An 18,647-nucleotide genomic window follows, 5' to 3' on the forward strand; every position below is an offset into this window, starting at 1 on the left:
ACCTCCAGTTTGAAGAACAATTCTCTACAACCACCAAGAAGCCAATTTGATATCCATTTAGATACCTCACCCTGGATCTCGTGAGATTTAACTTTATGCAACAAGGACAATGTGGTGCATTGCCAGGGACCAGGTTCAATTCTGGCCTCAGGTCACTTTGTGTGAGGCGTTTGCATATTCTCCCCATGTCCGCGTTGGTTTCCTCCGGGTGCTCCAGTTTCCTCCCACATTCCAAAGATGCGTCAGATTGATTAGCCATGCTAAATTGACCCTAGAGGATTAGCAGGTAAATGTGGGGGGTTACAGGACTAGGGCCTGGGTGGGATTGTGGTCAGTGCAGACCTGAAGGGCCAAATGACCTCCTTCTGCACTGTAGAGATTTTATGAACTCAGACACAAAATGAACAAAAAAAGCAAACACACAAACAGACACATACGATGAAAACACACAGGCACGAAGCTACAGAATGAAACAGAGACAGACAACAGACACACACTGACACAAACACACAGACTGACAAATATACAGAAATAGACATGCACAGGCAAAATCATAGACGCTCGCTGAAACAAAGTGACAGATACATGCACTGGCAAAAACAGACATACACAGACACACACTGATACAAAGAAACACAATGGCAAAAAACACAGGAAGACAGACGCTGACAAAAACATGGACATGGACACACACTGAAAGGAGACAGACATATTTTTGCAAAAACAGAAACAGACGTTACAAAAACATAAAAACTGACTCACTGATACATACATTGGTATAAACTGCACAAATATGCAGACACACATACACAAAAGTGGGCATACACAAATAAAAGCACACTCAGACACACAGACAAACCCTTTTTTCTCCCAGTATATTCAATGTTTCAAATTTCAACTGCATTAAAATCTTACCCTGCTTACAACCCATGAGTACCTCAACTAATTCAAATTCTTCAATATTTTCATCCTGCAAAAGAAACAGATTTCAGTGTCATGGCAGCACTGGAAAATTCCGCCCCATGTTTCCCCTCCAATAATTTATTAAATCAGAGGGGCAAAAACTGCACATATTTTATTATGACATGTCATGACCATCATGGAATAGCTTTAGCTACATTACTGCAACTAAGTCACAAGAATACAGCACGGTGGCACAGTGGTTAACATTTGCTGCCTCAGTGCCAGGGACCCAGGTTCAATTCTGGCCTTGGGTCACTGTCTGTGTGGAGATTGCACATTCTCCCAGTGTCTCGTGGGTTTCCTCCAGGTGCTCTGGTTTCTCCCACAGTCCAAAGGTTGCAGGTTTGGTTGATTGGCCATACTAAATTATCCCTTAGCGTCAGGGAGATTAGCAGAGTAAATATGAGTGTTATGGGGAGCGGATGGATTATTGCTGGTGCAGGCTTGATGGGCCAAATGGCCTCCTTCTGCACTGTAGGGATTTTATGAATATTTTGGTTCTTATTAAAATACAACAGGGATTGCTTTAGTTTTTGATCCTAAACAAGATGACACTGCACTTACAGCAAAAAAAAACCAAGTTTATCGGATAGTTCTGGTTACAATTATTGTACAATGTTAGTCAATCATATCAAACAAATTAAATATTGGAGCATTTCCAATTGGATCTGACCTGTCTGCCCAGTTGTACAAGAACTTCCTGGATAACAGCTTTGACTGTAGTCACGCTATTTATAGGAATGGAAATATAAGCCACACCATACCTGAAACAAGGAAACAGAGTTGAATTAACAAATGAACATTTGAAAAGAAGAAATATTACTAGCAACGTCAATCATATTTCATACAGAACTCATATACATTGTATATTTCTTCAAAAAAAAAACCAGGAGTATAATACAAGTTTAAATATTTACAATGCGATGGCACAGTGGTTAGCACTGCTGCCTTACAGTCTCAATTCCAGCTTTGCATCACTGTCCATGTGGAATTTGCAATTCTCCCTGTATCTACATGAGTTCCTTCCGGGTGCTCCTGTTTCCTCCCAAAGTCCAAAGATGTGCAGGTTAGGTAGATTAGCCATAGTAAATGCATAGGGTTATGGGGATAAGGTGGGAATTGGGCCCGGGCAAGTTGCTCTTTCAGATTCAATACGTCGAACGACTTCCTTTCTGCACTGTAGGGATTCTATAACCCTATTAATTCAATCCAGGCCAGTTGCTGGCTTTACCAAATTTAAGATGCTTTCCAAATCAGATCTTTTGAACACTGAAACAAAGTCTGTATAGATTTTGATGGGTATAGATAGACTGAATGCAAGCAGGCTTTTTCCACTGAGGCTAGGGGAGAAAAAAACCAGGGGGCATGGGTTAAGGGTGAAGGGGAAAAGTTTAAAGGGAAATTTTGGGGGGGGGGGGGGGTGCTTCTTTACACAGAGTGGTGGGAGTATGGAATGAGCTGCTGGATACAGTGGTGAACGCGGAGTCACTTCTAACATTTAAGAAAAACTTGGACGGGTTTATGGATGAGAAGGGTGTAGAAGGATATGGTCCGAGTGCAGTCAGTGGGACTAGGCAAAAAATGGTTCGGCAAAGACAAGAAAGGCCAAAAGGCCTGTTTCTGAGCTGTAATTTTCTATGGTTCTATTGAAATCTAATTTATACTAAATTGAAAGAACACTCAAGTATTGCTCAGATACTTCCAGTTTTGCAAAAACAGAATTACATATATAACAGGGTTTGCCTTTAACTTTTGCTCTCACTCTGTCAGGCTTGTGAAAGCCTGCTGCTCCGCCTCGCCAGGTGAACCTGCCACTCCCTCCCAGATGAACCCGCGGCTCTGCCTCCCCAGGAGAGCCTGCCATTCTCTCTCATCGGGCAAACCTGCCGCTCTGCCTCGACACTACCAGGATTGCTCTCTATTAGCAGTCGTATTTTCATGACAGCTTCATTCTAACTTTTTTTTTAATTCATTCGGGGATGTTCATGGCAGCGCTTCAGTGGCTGGGCCAGCATTTATATCCCATCCTTGAAAGCAATGAAAAGTTAACCACATTGCTGTGGTTCTGGAGTCACACATAGGCCAGGTAAGAACATAAGAAATAGGAGCAGGAGTAGGCCATCTAGCCCTTCGAGCCTGCCCCACCATTCAATAAGATCATGGCTGATCTGTCGTGGCTCAGTTCCACATTCCCGCCCTCTCCCCATAACCCTTAATCCCCTCTCTTATCAAAAACCCATCAACCCGCGTCTTAAAAATATTTAGCGAGGTAGCCTCCACCACTTCAACGGGCAGAGAATTCCAGAGATTCACCACCCTTTGACTGAAGAAGTTCCTCCTCAACTCCGTTCTAAACCGCCCCCCCTTTATCTTGAGGCTGTTCCCCCTAGTCCTACTGTCCTTTCTGAGCGGGAAGAGTCTCTCCACCTCTATCCTATCCATCCCATTCATCATCTTATACGTCTCAATGAGATCTCCCCTCATTCTTCTAAACTCTAACAAGTACAAGCCTAGTTTATTCAGCCTCTCCTCATAGCTCAACCCCCTCAACTCCGACATCAGCCTAGTAAACCTCCTCTGCACTCCCTCCAAGGCCAAAATATCCTTGCGTAAGTATGGCGCCCAAAACTGCACACAGTACGCCAGCTGCGGCCTCACCAATGCCCTGTACAGCTGCAGCAAGACCTTCCTACTTTTATATTCAATCCCCCTCGCTATGAAGGCCAGCATCCCATTAGCCTTCCTGACCACCTGCTGCACCTGCAAGCTGGGTTTTTGTGACTCAGGCACAAGGACCCCGAGGTCCCTCTGCACCGTCACCTGCTGCAGTTTTTCGCCACGTAAGTAATAATCCTTCCTACCATTATTCCTACCAAAGTGGACCACCTCGCACTTGCCAACATTAAATTCCATTTGCCAGTTCCTGGCCCATTCACCCAGCCTATCTAGATCCTTCTGCAGACTCTCCACACCCTCCGCACAATTTGCCGTTCCACCAATCTTGGTGTCATCAGCAAATTTCGACACCATACACTCGGTTCCCTCCTCCAGATCATCTATATAAATGGTAAATAGCTGAGGCCCCAGCACTGACCCCTGGGGCACTCCACTAGTCACCATCCGCCAATCCGAATAGCACCCATTGACCCCCACTCTCTGCCTCCTATTTGACAACCAATCTTCTATCCACGCTAACACCCTACCCCCAACTCCATGTCCCCTGACCGTCTGCAATAACCTCTTGCGAGGCACCTTGTCAAACGCCTTCTGAAAATCAAGACAGACCACATCCTCCGGCTCTCCTCTATCCACCACCCGAGACACATCCTCATAGAACTCCAGTAAGGACGGCAGATTTCCTTACCTAAAGAACATTATCAATGAAAAAACCCATCTGGTTCACTAATGTTTTTCTGATCATTGTAAGAAGTCCAACAAGTTTATTTGGTGTCACTGCTCCTTCATCAGATGAGTCTGACCACTTTATGATCATTATTAGACTTTTAATTCCAGATTTTTATTAAATTCAAATTTCACTATCTGCAATGGTGGTATTCAAATCCAGGTCCCCAGACCATTACCTGGCTCTCTAAATTACCAGTCCAGTAAAAATATCCCTATGTCATTCCCTCCCACATACAAAAAAAATTCCCAAATTTGTACCGTTACAAAACACTCCAACACCTTCAAGCACACAAGGTTTCCAAGCTCATCCATGAGTTTATTCCCAAAGCCAAACACCTTGATTTTTAGATTAGTTGTAAATGCGGCAATACGGTGCTTTTTAAGAAATATATTTATATCATGTTTCTTGTGAGGGGTATGTTTCCATGGCACCAATTTGCCTGCAACACACAGTTTATATGCTGACAATGCAGAAGAATAATTGATCTTAGCTAATGGAGTATTTGATATAATCTGAGTTAATGTATTTTTTTTGTTATTGCTTTTTTCCCTCTGGGGTTTCAGAATGAGGTTTTGATTAGATTGATTTACAGAGGCAGAGTCATGGGAAGGGAAGGAACTAAGCTTATTGGGACAGTCAAGCAGTTTTTGCTTGGTTCTAAAAGAAGCAAGAGGTGCCTCTTTCTCTCTCTCTGGAGGCTGCTGTTTGGAATGTCAGTAATGATGTAGAGCTGCTGGCGTTGGAGGGGTAAACACAGTAAGAAGTCTCACATACCAGGTTAAAGAGCAGCAGTTTTATTTGGTAGCAAAATCCACTAGCTTTCGGCGTGCTGCCCCTTCATCAGGTAAATGGGAGTTCTGTTCACGAACAGGGCATATAAAGACAAACTCAATTTGCAAAATAAATGGTTGGAATGCGAATCGTTACCGTTAATCAAGTCTTAAAGGTACAGACAATGTGAGTGAAGAGAGCTTTAAACACAAGTTAAAGAGATGTGCATTGTCTCCAGACAATACAATTAGTGAGATTTTGCAAGTCCAGGCAAGTTATGGGGGTTACAGAAAGTGTGACGTGAACCCAAGATCCTGGCTGAGGCCATCCTCACGTGTGCAACTTGGCTATCGATAACCTCAGCCCCACAACTTGCTTGGGCTTGCAAAATCTCTGTCTTGTCTGGAGACAATACACATCTCTTTAACTTGTGCTTAACACTCTCTCCACTCACATTGTTTGTTCCTTTAAGTCTTGACTACCTGTAAAGATTCGCATTCCAACCATTATTTTGTAAATTGAGTTTGTATCTTTATATGTCCAGTTTGTGAACAGAACTCCCACTTACCTGACGATGGAGCAGTGCTCCGAAAGCTAGTGGCTTGTACTACTAAATAAACCTGTTGGACTTTAACCTGGTGTTGTGAGACTTCTTAGAATGTCAGTAGGCAGATGTTACTCTCTAGAAGTGTTTAAAGGCTCCAGAACTGTTAACAAGGAAAAGCATGGAACTTTGTATTGTTTGCTAACTGATTTTTGACAGGAGTTTAAGAGGAATACTGTTCTGAATTGAAATTAATAGTGATAGGTCAGCAATTAAAAATTGCATCTGGTCATGTTTAATTATTTCAATTGATTAAAGTTAAGCTAATTCATTTGTTACAGTTAAACTGTATTATTAAAATTAAGTTTGTTTCGATAGCAGCTTCCTGGTGTATCAGCAGACTCAGCTGGCATGAAATACCTTATCCTCACACTAATGCTAAAATGAAAAAATGTTAAGGTCTACCTTGGCATTTATGATTAGTCCCTTAATAAATTGGGGTCACTTGTGGGATTAAAAGCTACTATTTCTTATTAAGTTTAGGATTATTGAATTTATAAACAGTTGGTGTTGAGTATTGGTGTTTTCTTCTCAGATGTTGCATTCTATTAGTTTAAATAGGAGGTGCCTTGTGGAAAAATGGCCCTTTCAGTGGCTTAAGATTTCCTGATGTGGCAGGTTTGTAAAAGATGGTTAAAACAAAGCTTTCGGGATTGATAAACAAAATGCAGTTGACTTTACCGGGAGGGGCAAGAAAGATGAAGATAATAGAAGCTTCACCAGGTTGATACTGGAGATGAGGGTGTTAGCTTATGAGGAGAGATTAAATAGACTGGGCCTGTACTTGTTGAGTTTAGAAGGCTGAGGGGAGATCTTGTAGAGACTTACAAGATAATGAAGGGGCTGTATAGGGTAGAGGTAGAGAGATTCTTTCTGCTTAGAAAGGAAAACAGAACTAGAGGGCAGAACATCAAAATAAGGTGGGGGGGGTAGCAGTTTAGAATGGAGATGAGGAGGAACTTCTTCACTCAAAGGGTGGTGAATCTCTGGAATTCTCTGCCCATTGAAGTGGTGGAGGCTACCTCGTTGAATAATTTAAGTCACAGGTAGATAGATTTCTGATAGACAAGGGAATTAAGGGTTATGGGGATAAAGCGGGAAAGTGGAACTGATCCACTTCAGATCAGCCATGATCTCACTGAATGGTGGGGCAGGCTCGAAGGGCTAGATGGCCTATTCCTGCTCCTATTTCTTTTGTTCTTATGTAACATTTAAAATTGTTAGAAACACAGCTAGAAGCCCTGGGATTGGCTAGAATTCAGTTGCAAATGAAAGATCTTGAATTAGAAACAAAATAAAGTGGCAAAAGAAAGAAGCAATTGCAGTGGAACAAAGAGCGAAAGAATGAAAATAGATTGAACAGGAAAGAGAAATGAAAGAGTTTGAACTGCAATTATAAGCAGAGGAAAGGGAAAACCAAATAGCCCTGGCAGAACAAAAAGAAAAAGAATTGCAATTGAACAAAAAGAAAAGGACTGTTTCTGAATTTCAGAAATTGGAATGGAAAAGCAAAGGTCAAATGAAACTGCCAGAGGCAAAGGTAAAAGTTGGGAGTCGTGATGAGGACAGCGAGGAAGAACAAACACAGTCAAAGACCTGGTGCGTGTCTATTTAAATAATGTTTAACCGCTGCCAAGGTTTGACGATGAGGATGTAGAAACCTCTTTCAGCTAACTTAAGTAGCTAAACAAGTAAAATGCCCACATACCACATGGATATTGTTGATTCAATAGGTAGAGCTAGTGAGATGTTTGCATAGAGAAGATATCTAGGGATTATGAGAGGTGAAAAATAGCTATCTTAAGTGCCAGAGTTTTAGAAATCTAAGGAAAGAACCTGGTCAAATGTGCATAGAATTTGAAAGAAGCAAAGTAACTTTGACAGGTGGATAGCAGCATTGAAAATAGATCATTTGGTGTTCTTAGGGAATTGGTTATTTTGGAGGAGTTTAAAAATTCACTCACCAAAGTAATGCAAACTCATATGGAAGAGCAGAGGATTAAAACTGCAAGAATATCAGCAGAAATGGCTATAAAAGTTAGTTCGTAAATCAAAACTTGGGTTTCAACATCAATTTCAATCTACGAGGGATAGAAGTTGGGGAAGAGAGAAATCTTTAGGTATAAAGGCAAAGAAGATCTCATTGGAGATAGTAAGGATAGGTTACCTCAGGTTAAAAAGGAAACATGTGAAGGTGGAAGAGAAATAAAAAGTTTCATGTTTTCATTGCAATACAGTTGGACACACAAAGCTACAGTGTTGGTGGCTTAAGAAAAGCATTGAAAGAAATGTGGTAAAGCAGGATAAGCCAGACAGGTTTGTTAAAATAGTAAAGGGAAGCCCAGTTGAAGCGAAGGAGGTGCAAAAGTATGAGCAGTCTTGTCAGGGGTTGGTTGATAAAGAAAGGACCAGATCTCTTTAAAGAATTTACTTGTGTGGGTAATGTTTATTCATGAGTGCTAGTACATATGGTAACTGTGCGGGAGCAAGGTCACAAAGACTGGAGGAGAAAGATGAGTCATCAGAAACAATCTTTGATCGCTAAAAGTCAAACAATCTTTGACCAGATGGCTGAGGAAGAACAAGAGCAGGTGAAGGATGTAGCAAATACCTTTAGTTCAGGAAAGTTGGTTGAATTATAACAAAGGTATTGAGATAAAGCAATTATATCAAAGTATACAGAGAAGAATGAGTGTATACCAGAGTGTTATATTAAAAATGATGTCTTGAGGAAATGGAAACCTTTACATATTCAGGCAGATGAAAAATGGGCAGAAGTTCATCAAATTATATTATCAGTGTTATAGAAAAGTGGTGTTGTGGGTAGCACACGAGGTATTAGTAGATCATTTCAGAGTAAGGAAAACTCGTGCAACAGCACAAAGACATTTTTATTGGCCAGGACTGCATAAAAATGGAGTTGAATTTTGCTGTACATGTCAGGTATTAGGAAAACCTCAAGCAATAATCAAACCAGCACCCTTAATGCCTATTCCGACATTTGAGGAGTCCTTTACAAGGATCCTAATTGATTGCATGGGATACCTGCCTAAAAAGGGAAATGGGAATCAATATTTGTTGACCATAATGTGTTTACTAGATTTCCGGTGGCCATTCCATTACAAAATACTACAGCTAAAAGGAGTTGCTTAAATTTTGTACCAGACACAAACTACCGACAGAAATCCAAGCAGACCAAAGATCAAAATTTACATCAAAGTCATGCAAGGAAATTATGGATAACTTAGCAGTAAAGCAATTTAAATCAACTGCATAAAATCCCGAATCCCATCAAGTGCTGGAATGGTGGCATCAAACTTTAAAGATATTGTTGAGGGCCTATAGTCAGGTTATCCAGAGGATTGGGATAAATTAATTCTATTTGTACTTTTTGCAATTGGGGATACATTTAATGAGTCAACTAAATTTAGTTCATTTGAATTGATTTTAATCACGAGTTAAGAGTACAACTCAAATTGATCAACGAGGAATTGGAGAATTCAGGTTCTGAGGCTACAGGGAGGATTCTCCGGCTATTGACACCAGTGGGATTATCCGGTCCTGTGCAATGAACGGAGATTTGTCAAATTCTCCATCTTCGCTGGTTCATGTTGTTCTGCTGCTTCCTTTTTTTCCAGAACCTTTCCTCCTTCAGTTTTTGATCTTGCTTTAATTCTGAGTCTGAGCTCTATTTCGTTGTCAGAATTGTAAATCAGTTCTGGTAATGTCCTTAGGGAGTTGGGCAGTATTTGGAGGGTACAGCTTTACATGGGATGCAAACTGGCACAAACTACTTTGGATTTGCTCCGTAAATTGCTTCGCTGAGATCAAACAGTTCTTATGATTTTCAGAGTCCTGAAATGTCAAAATGAAGTCATCATTTTCAGAAGATTGAGCTGCTCAGACTTTGTCAAAGAGAACCTGTTCCCTTTCACCCTTTCTTAACCTCACATACGTGGCCAGGGCAGTCCAGGAGAGTAATTTTATCTGTGTTTCTTTTCTTGTCAACTAGCTGTAATTTGGCTGTCGGGCAGTCCAATTCCACCTTCTTTTGCAAAATGGTACACACAACATTCATCCCAGAGTCTCCAACTATATATCTTTCTGTTCCAATGCAGTTTATCAATTCCTTCATTTGTTCTGGATCATCGTCACTATTTTTTGCGCGTTGTTTTGGCAAAAATATTAAGCAGATTGTTGTCTTTAGTATTAGAATGTGTCATAATTATGATCTGAGTGATTATTGTGGCAGCTGTGTGAAAACCATTGTAATTTACTCGAACATTAGCTATGGACAATATAGTTTCTTTGGGCATCCATGTCCGTCCAAACCACATAAGATTTATTATTCCAGCAGCTCATTTCTAACGATGGTACAGTTTATCAAACAGACTTACTTCACATCATCATTTTTGTCTACAATAGTAAAATATTTATGCCCCTCAATCTCTATCTTGAAATCATACCTAACTGCTGATGGCTCTACATTTTTCTTCTTTTCCTTTACCAGTTTTACATGGCATTCATTTGAGTCTTCAGTGTCTGGGGTTTGTAACCACCCACCAGCTCTTTGAAGTGGCTTTTGGCTCCAACATCTCACACTGAGCAAACGTCAGCTTCTCCTTCAGAACCATGACAAATTAAGTGGATTAAGTTTTTATGGATAATGCTCAGTTGGAACAGCATTCTGCACAATCACTGCCGTACTTCCCACTTTATTCTCACATATTTCTCCATGTGATTGCAATAACTTTTTCGGCTCATTTTGATTTTCCTCTAGAAGATCGCTCCGTAATTTATTCCACGTTCTGATTCATTCCTCATTATCCACACTAATTTGACGAATATCAAATTCAGAAACATCTGCATTTATTTCTTCAGTCTAATATGTAACAACCAACACATCCTTCTTCCACTTTCCTTTTCTATCAAAATACAACTTGAGCATATTAACATGGCACACTGAGTTTTCCTTCTATCTAGCATTCTTATCAAACAATTCATCTCGCTCAATTTTCTTTCGATTTGACAAGACCCACTAAGCCTTGCTTTTAAAGGTTCACTTGCCACTGGTAATAACACTGATACTTTATCCCCAGTAGCAAAACTATGATTTTTTGATTTCCTATCTGCTTTTTACATCACATGCCACTTTAAGTGCTGCTTGGGCAGGGGCGTGATAGTACTTTCTTTGGGATGGGGGTTCTCTTGTACCTATCAGAGGCACCCTACAACACCCCCACCCCAAAATCATATCCCACTTTAAGCTTCTCCAGGTGTAGTTAGAATTGCTTGAATTCACTTACAAATTAATCTCTTAATGAGATCGCTACCCATTGTAAATCAGGGAGCAAATTTGTTCGCGCATTTACCTCTCAGGAGACTTACAGCCACCAGACTGAGGAACCACCTCTCCAAGCTATATTTAGTCCTGGTCCAAGTGCTGGAAGATTGCTGTTTCATCTAATGCCTATTAACTGTCTACAGTAGTATCATCAACTACCTATTTTGTTTCATACTTTCATTTGTTCGTAAGAAGAAACTTACTTTAACCATCCAGGATAAATTTTGATTACTTCGTAATCTCTTGGTTTTGCACGCAGTACCCAAGCCTCAGGAATTGTATCTCGGAATACCGACAGGTTCTTGCTCTCTACGCTGCCTCCATTTCGATTGATAATATTGTCACTGTATACATTATCTTGGGTAAATGTCTGGAGTTCATATTCCTGAGGATCATCTGGGATGTAGTACGCTCTCAGTGCAGCTTCCTATTAAAATCAGATTCCAATTAAATACAGATAAACATGTATATCACTGAACTGCATCCACCTGCATAACATATCCAGCTCTCTCACTACCTCAAAACATTGAGCAAATGAGATAATTTCAAAGTAAAATCCTAAGTAATATAGTTAAATTCTAAGTATATGGGACCTGATGAATGTATTTCATTCATCTGCATACGGTGATGTTTAATCCTTCACACCTTTGAAAAACAAATTGGTTAAATGATTGGAGGAAAAAAAAGAGAAAATAGCATAGTGAAAGGATAGAGGAATGGGCTGGAGAGACAGGGAGACCGGATTGTTCGATAAGGTCCCCCATACAAGGCTTATTGAGAAAGTGAGGGGGCATGGGATCCAAGGGGACGTTGCTTTGTGGATTCAGAACTGGCTTGCCCACAGAAGGCAAAGAGTGGTTGTAGATGGGTCTTTTTCTGCATGGAGGTCAGTCACCAGTGGAGTACCCCAGGGATCTGTTCTGGGACCCTTGCTGTTCGTGATTTTTATAAAATGACCTGGATGAGGAAGTGGAGGGATGGGTTGGTAAGTTTGCCAATGACATGAAGGTCAGAGGTGTTGTGGATAGTTTGGAGGGATATCAGAAGTTGTAGTGTGACAGATAGAATGCAAGACCAGGCGGAGAAATGGCAGATGGACTTCAACCAGGATAAGTGTGTAGTGGTTCATTTTGGCAGGTCAAATGGGATGAAGGAATATAATATTAAGGGTAAGACTCTTGGCAGTGTGGAAGATCAGAAGGATCTTGGGGTCCAGATTCATAGGAGAAATAGCGAGGCACCTTGAGAAGAATTGTTTGATAGGGCAAACACAGCACGGATTCGTTAAGGGGAAGTCGTGTCTGACAAATTTATTGGAATTCTATGAGGATGTGACTAGTGCAGTAGACAGAGGGGAACCGGTGGATGTGGGGTTTCCTCGATTTACAAAAGGCGTTTGATAAGGTGCCGCACAAAAGACTGTTTCAGAAGGTTGGGGGTATGGAGTTGGGGGTAAGGTGTTAGCGTGGATAGGGGATTGGTGGTCCAATAGGAGGCAGAGAGTTGGTATCAATGGGTGCTATTCTGATTGGCGGTTGGTGATTAGTAGAGTGCCGCAGGGATCAGTGCTGGGGCCTCAGCTATTTACCATTTATATAGATGATCTGGAGGAGGGAGCTGAGTGTGGGGTATTGAAATTTGCTGATGACACGAAGATGAGTGGAAAAGCAAATTGTGCTGAGGGTGTGGAAAGTCTGCAGAGGGATCTAGATAGGCTGAGCAAGTGGGCGAGGACCTGGCAGATGGAGTACAATGTTAGCAAGTGTGAGGTTATCCACTTTGGCAGGAATAATAGTAGGAGGGATTACTATTTAAAGGGCAAAAAGCTGCAGCATGCTACAGTGCAGAGGGACCTGGGGGTCCTTGTGCATGAGTCACAAAAACCCAGTCTGCAGGTGACCAAGGTGGCGAATGGGATGCTGGCCTTTATAGCGAGGGGGATAGAATATAAAAGCAGGGAGGTCTTGCTGCAAATGTACAAGGCACTGAGGCCGCAGCTGGAGTACTGTGTGCAGTTTTGGTCGCCGCACTTGCGCAAGGATATCTTGGCCTTGGAGGGAGTGCAGAAGAAGTTCACTAGGCTGATACCGGAGATGAGGGGGTTGGACTATGAAGAGAGGCTGAATAGACTGGGTCTGTACTCATTGGAGTTTAGGAGGATGAGGCGGGATCTTATAGAGACGTATAAGATAATGAAGGGGATGGATAAGGTAGAGAGATTCTTCCCGCTCTGGAAGGGCAGCAGGACTAGAGGGCACAGCCTGAAGATAAGGGGGGGGGAGCAGTTTAGAACAGAGTTGAGGAGGAACTTCTTCACTCAAAGGGTGGTGAATCTCTGGAATTCTCTGCCCATTGAAGTGGTGGAGGCTACCTCGCTAAATATATTCAAGACACGGGTAGATAGGTTTTTGGTAGGCAAGGGAATTAAGGGTTATGGGGAGAAAGCGGGAAAGTAGAACTGAGCCACTTCAGATCAGCCATGATCTTATTGAATGGCGGGGCAGGCTCGTGGGGCCAGATGGCCTACTCGCGCTCCTATTTCTTATGTTCTTATGTCTCTCAAATCGGCTTCGCAGGTAGAGGATGTGGTTAAGAAGGCGTATGGTGTACTGGCCTTCATCAATCGAGGAACTGAGTTTAGGAGTCGGGAGATAATGCTGCAGCTGTATAAGACCCTGGAGTACTGTGCTCAGTTCTGGTCACCTCATTACAGGATGTGGAAGCCATTGAAAGGGTGCAGAGGAGATTTACAAGGATGTTACCTGGATTGGGTAGCATACTTATGAGGATAGGCTGAGAGAGCTCGGTCTTTTCTCCTTGGAGAGACGAAGGATGAGAGGGGACCTGATAGAGGTGTATAAGATGTTGAGAGGTATTGATCGGGTGGATTCTCAGAGGCTTTTTCCCAGGGCTGAAATGGCTGCCACAAGAGGACACAGGTTTAAGGTGCAGGGGAGCAGGTACAGAGAAGACGTCAGGGGTAAGTTTTTCCACTCAGGGTAGTGGGTAAGTGGAATCGGCTGCTGTCAGCGGTGGTGGAGGCAAATTCAATAGGGTCTTTTAAGAGACTTCTGGATGAGTACATGGGACTTAATAGGATTGAGGGTTATAGGTAAGCCCAGTAGGTAGAGATTATGATCGGCGCAACTTGCGGGCCAAAGGCCTGTTTGTGCTGTAGTTTTTCTGTGATTCTATGATTCTATTCTTTGACCGGCTGGGGGGAACTGGGGGATGGGCTGAGCTGATAGAGCAATGAATTAGGTAGATAGGGGAATGGGTTAGGTGAATTGCTCTTTCAGATAATCAGACTATTGCCCTGTGCTATAAGGGCTATAAAACTATAAGATTCCTTTATGTATTAGCATGGTGGTCATGTTTCTTAATAAAATTTGCATTTCAATTTCACTTTGAATTCAGAAGTGGAAAATGAGCAAGTCATGGGTATTTCAAGTGTTGTGTGTGATGGTCTTTCATAGGTGTTGAGTTGGACAGTTTCATATTTTGGAAGGCAGTAAGAATTGCAGCATTGAGGGGGTTACACACTTGAAGGTAAAGAATCATAACAAGATGGTGATTATTCAACAAGTAATTTTTAAGCTATTGTCACTTCTGTGAGAAAAGTAAGTCGTCTCACAACACCAGGTTAAAGTCCAACGGGTTTTTTTAGAATCACAAGTGCTGCTCCTCCATCAGGTGAGAAATTTTTTGAGAGAAGCAAAGTTATAAATTTAGCCTGTGTCATGCATAACCAACTAGAGGATGCTGCTGGGTAGACTACTGTTAGGCAGTAGGCTTACAGAAGAGAGATGCCGTATCAAAGAAACTATGATCTGTTGCTGTAATGCATCTGGTGGAATATACAGCAAGAAGTCTCCTGACGAAGGAGCAATGTGTTCCGAAAGCTTGGAGCATTCGCCACAAATAAACTTGTTGGACTTTAAGCTGTTGTGGAGATTTCTTTTTGAAGTGTTCCCTGATAGGAAGGGAACACTCCTGCCTGGTGATTGCTAAGCAGCGCCCATTCATCCGTTGTTGTGAGGCTTCTTACTGTGCCTACCCCAGTCTAATGCCGGCATCTCTACATCAATGTAGTCATTGCAGCCACAGAATACCGATGGTGGAGGAAGTGAGTGTTGGGTCCAGTAGCATGGACACCACCCAAGCAAACTGCTCTGTTTGGAATGATCTTGTGCTTCCTGATTGACTCCTGTTCCAACAACAATCAGCATGGGCTGAATATCCTATCACACTGTTCACTTGAACTGTGTAGAGATGGAAGGAAGATTTGAGGGGCCAGTAGGTGAGCCATTCATCACTGACTACCAAATCCCTGGTCTTGTAGCCACAATACTGATTTGTGCTGGTCCAGCGCAGGTTCTGGTCCCCTGAGATATTGAGGGTGGGAAACTTGCCATGGGTGGTGTCTCTGAAGATCACGGCAAGCTAATTTGACACTTGTGTGATGTGAGTTTTACATGCCAGCCTAAACCCGAATCCTTGTCTATGTCCTGTCCAGACTGGATAAATATGGTGATTCCTTAGCTGGTGTTCCATCCTCATTCTTCCATCCTTCAACTTCTGCCTTTTGTACATTGCACCCATTCTTAGATTTAGATTGACTCCAGCTACAACAATGCTTTAAATGTAGAATTCTTATCCTTAGACCCAGCACCTTCCTTGGCCTTTGTAGCTGACACCTCCCTTAAGACAGTGTGGCAGCCGAGCATTTTTAGCCCAATAGTTTGGAATTCCATTCTGAAGCATATCTCCACGTCTCTGCTCTTTTAAGACCATCCTTAAAACTACTCAGGATATGGTTATATGTTCTAATTTCTCTTTCTGGCTCATTGTTCATTTCTCTTATGTCTCTGTAAGCACCAAACATTTTTCTATGTTGACGAGGTTATATAAATGCACATTATAGCTGCTGTAGATGTAACAGGTCAACCTCATGTAAAGGATCAACCAGTTAGTACACTGAGAAAATGAAAATTTAGTCCCTCAAGTAGTTTTGAATCTTTGGAATTCTCTTACCCAGAGAAATACGGATGCTCAGTCATTGAGTATACACAAGACAGATGTCGACAAATTCCTGGATATTAAAATTATGGGATATGAGGACAGTGTGCAAGGTGCAATTGAGATAGATGATCAGCCAAGGCCGTACTGAATGACTGGGCAGTCTCAAAAGGAATTCAACTTCTTATATTCTCATGCACCTGTACCACGACTGAAAATGCTGCCAAACTTAAGAACATTCCACCTGTGGCTACGATGAACTGTGAACTCAGGGGAGGTTCACCAGATTGATTCCAGGGATGAGACGGTTGATGTATAAGGAGGTTAAACAATTTAGGTTTATACTTGCTGGAGTTTACAACGTTGAGGGAGGATTTGATCAAGGAACACAAAATGTTAAATGGGATTGATCAAGTAAATGTAAACCAAATGTTTCCTCTTATAGGGGTATCTAGAACAAGAGGTCACAGACATAGGTTGAGAAGTGGTAGATTTTAAACTGAGATGAGGGCGAACAACTGCTTGCAAAGGGTGGTGAATCTGTGGAACTCGGCTCTATCCACTGGAGTTGCAACCTTCAGAGATCTGTGGATATGAACCCCAAGATCTCTCTGTTCCTCCACATTCCTCAGAAACCTGCCGTTGACCCTGTAATCTATATTCAAGTTTGTCCTACCAATATGAATCACCTCGCACTTATCAGGGTTAAATTCCATCTGCCACTGTGCGGCCCAGCTCTGCATCCTATCAATGTCTCTTTGCAGCCTACAAGCGCTCTCCACCTCATCCATTACTCCACCAATCTTGGTGTCGTCAGCAAATTTACTAACCCACCCTTCAGCCCCCTCTTCCAAGTCATTGATAAAAATCACAAATAGCAGAGGACCCAGCACTGATCCCTGTGGTACACCCTGCTGGTAACTGGCCTCCAGTCTGAAAATTTTCCCTCCACCACCGCCCTCTGTCTTCTATGAGATAGCCAGTTACTTGTCCAATTGGCCAAATTTCCTTCTATCCCACACCTCCTTACTTTCTTCATGAACCTACCACGGGGAACCTTATCAAACGTCTTACTAAAATCCATGAATATGACATCAACTACTCTACCTTCGTCTACACACTTAGTAAATTCAATCAAATTTGTGAGGCAAGACTTACCCCTCACGAAACCATGCTGACTATCCCAGATTAAGCTGCATCTTTCCAAATGGTCATAAAACCTATCCCTCAGGACCTTTTCCATTAACTTACCAACCACTGAAGAAAGACTAACTGGCCTAAAATTATCAAGGTCATTCCTATTTCCTTTCTTGGAGAGGAACATTCGCCACTCTCCAGTCCTCTGGCACAATCCCCATGGACAGTGATGACCCAAAGATCAAAGCTAAAGGCTCTGCAATCTCATCCCTTGCCTCCCTAAGTATCCTAGGATGTGTCCCATCTGGCCCACGTATTCGTATACAGTGAAAATTATTGGTTCTTGCATGCTATACAGGCAAAGCATACTGCTCAGAGAAAGAAACGAGAGAGTGCAGAATGTAATGTTACAGTCATAGCTAGGGTGTAGAGAAAGATCATATTTTGGCCTTGGAAGGAGTGCAGAGGAGGTTTACTAGGCTGATACTGGAGTTGAGGGGGTTGAGCTATGAAGAGAGGCTGAATAAACTGGGCATGTACTCGTTAGAGTTTAGAAGAATGAGGGGAGATCTCACTGAGACGTATAAGATGATGAATGGGATGGATAGGATAGAGGTGGAACCGAGACTCTTCCCGCTCAAAAAAGACAGTAGCACTAGGGGGCACAGCCTCAGGATAAAAGGGGGACGGTTTAGAACGGAGTTGAGGAGGAACTTCTTCACTCAAAGGGTGGTGAATCTCTGGAATTCTCTGCCCGTTGAAGTGGTGGAGGCTGCCTCGCTAAATATTTTTAAGACGCGGGTTGATGGGTTTTTGATAAGAGAGGGGATTAAGGGTTATGGGGAGAGGGCGGGAAAGTGGAACTGAGCAGCGACAGATCAGCCATGATCTTATTGAATGGCGGGGCAGGCTCGAAGGGCTAGATGGCCTACTCCTGCTCCTATTTCTTATGTTCTTATGTTCTTAATGCGAGGTAGATCCATTCAAAAGTCTGATGACAGCAGGGAAGAAGCTGTTCTTGAGTCGGTTGGTACATGATCGCAGACTTGTGTATCTTTTTCCTGATGGAAGAAGGTGGAAGAGAGAATGTCTGGGGTGCGTGGGGTCCTTAATTATGCTGTCTGCTTTGCCGAGGCAGCAGGAAGTCTGGAGTGTCGATGGATGGGAAACTGGCTTGCGTAAAGGATTGGGCCACATTCACAACCTTTTGTAATTTCTTGCGGTCTTAGGCAGGGCAGGAGACATACCAAGCTGTGATACAAGCAGATAGTGCATCTGTAAAAGTTGCTGAGTGTCGTAGTGGACATACCAAATTTCCTTAGTCTTCTGAGAAAATAGAGGCGTTGGTGGGCTTTCTTAACGAGTGTGTTGGCATGTGGGGACCAGGACAGGTTGTTGGTGAT

At 42.4% G+C, this 18,647-nt stretch overlaps 1 protein-coding gene across 1 annotated transcript in view; it reads right to left on the reverse strand.

The window, feature by feature from the left end:
• The window catches only part of dgkq (diacylglycerol kinase theta), a 197,253-nt gene that overhangs the window by 79,401 nt on the left and 99,205 nt on the right, over window positions 1-18,647 (reverse strand). The window contains exons 9-11 of the mRNA XM_080196422.1: window positions 11,292-11,515; window positions 1,637-1,727; window positions 916-970 (exon numbers count right to left, since the gene is read on the reverse strand). Coding sequence (XP_080052548.1) covers window positions 916-970; window positions 1,637-1,727; window positions 11,292-11,515 — 370 coding nt within the window. The remainder of the gene's footprint in view (window positions 1-915; window positions 971-1,636; window positions 1,728-11,291; window positions 11,516-18,647) is intronic.

This window comes from Carcharhinus amblyrhynchos, chromosome 1 (genome assembly GCF_965287045.1).
Source record: "Carcharhinus amblyrhynchos chromosome 1, sCarAmb.v2.hapA, whole genome shotgun sequence".
In the NCBI taxonomy this organism is placed as follows: domain Eukaryota; kingdom Metazoa; phylum Chordata; class Chondrichthyes; order Carcharhiniformes; family Carcharhinidae; genus Carcharhinus; species Carcharhinus amblyrhynchos.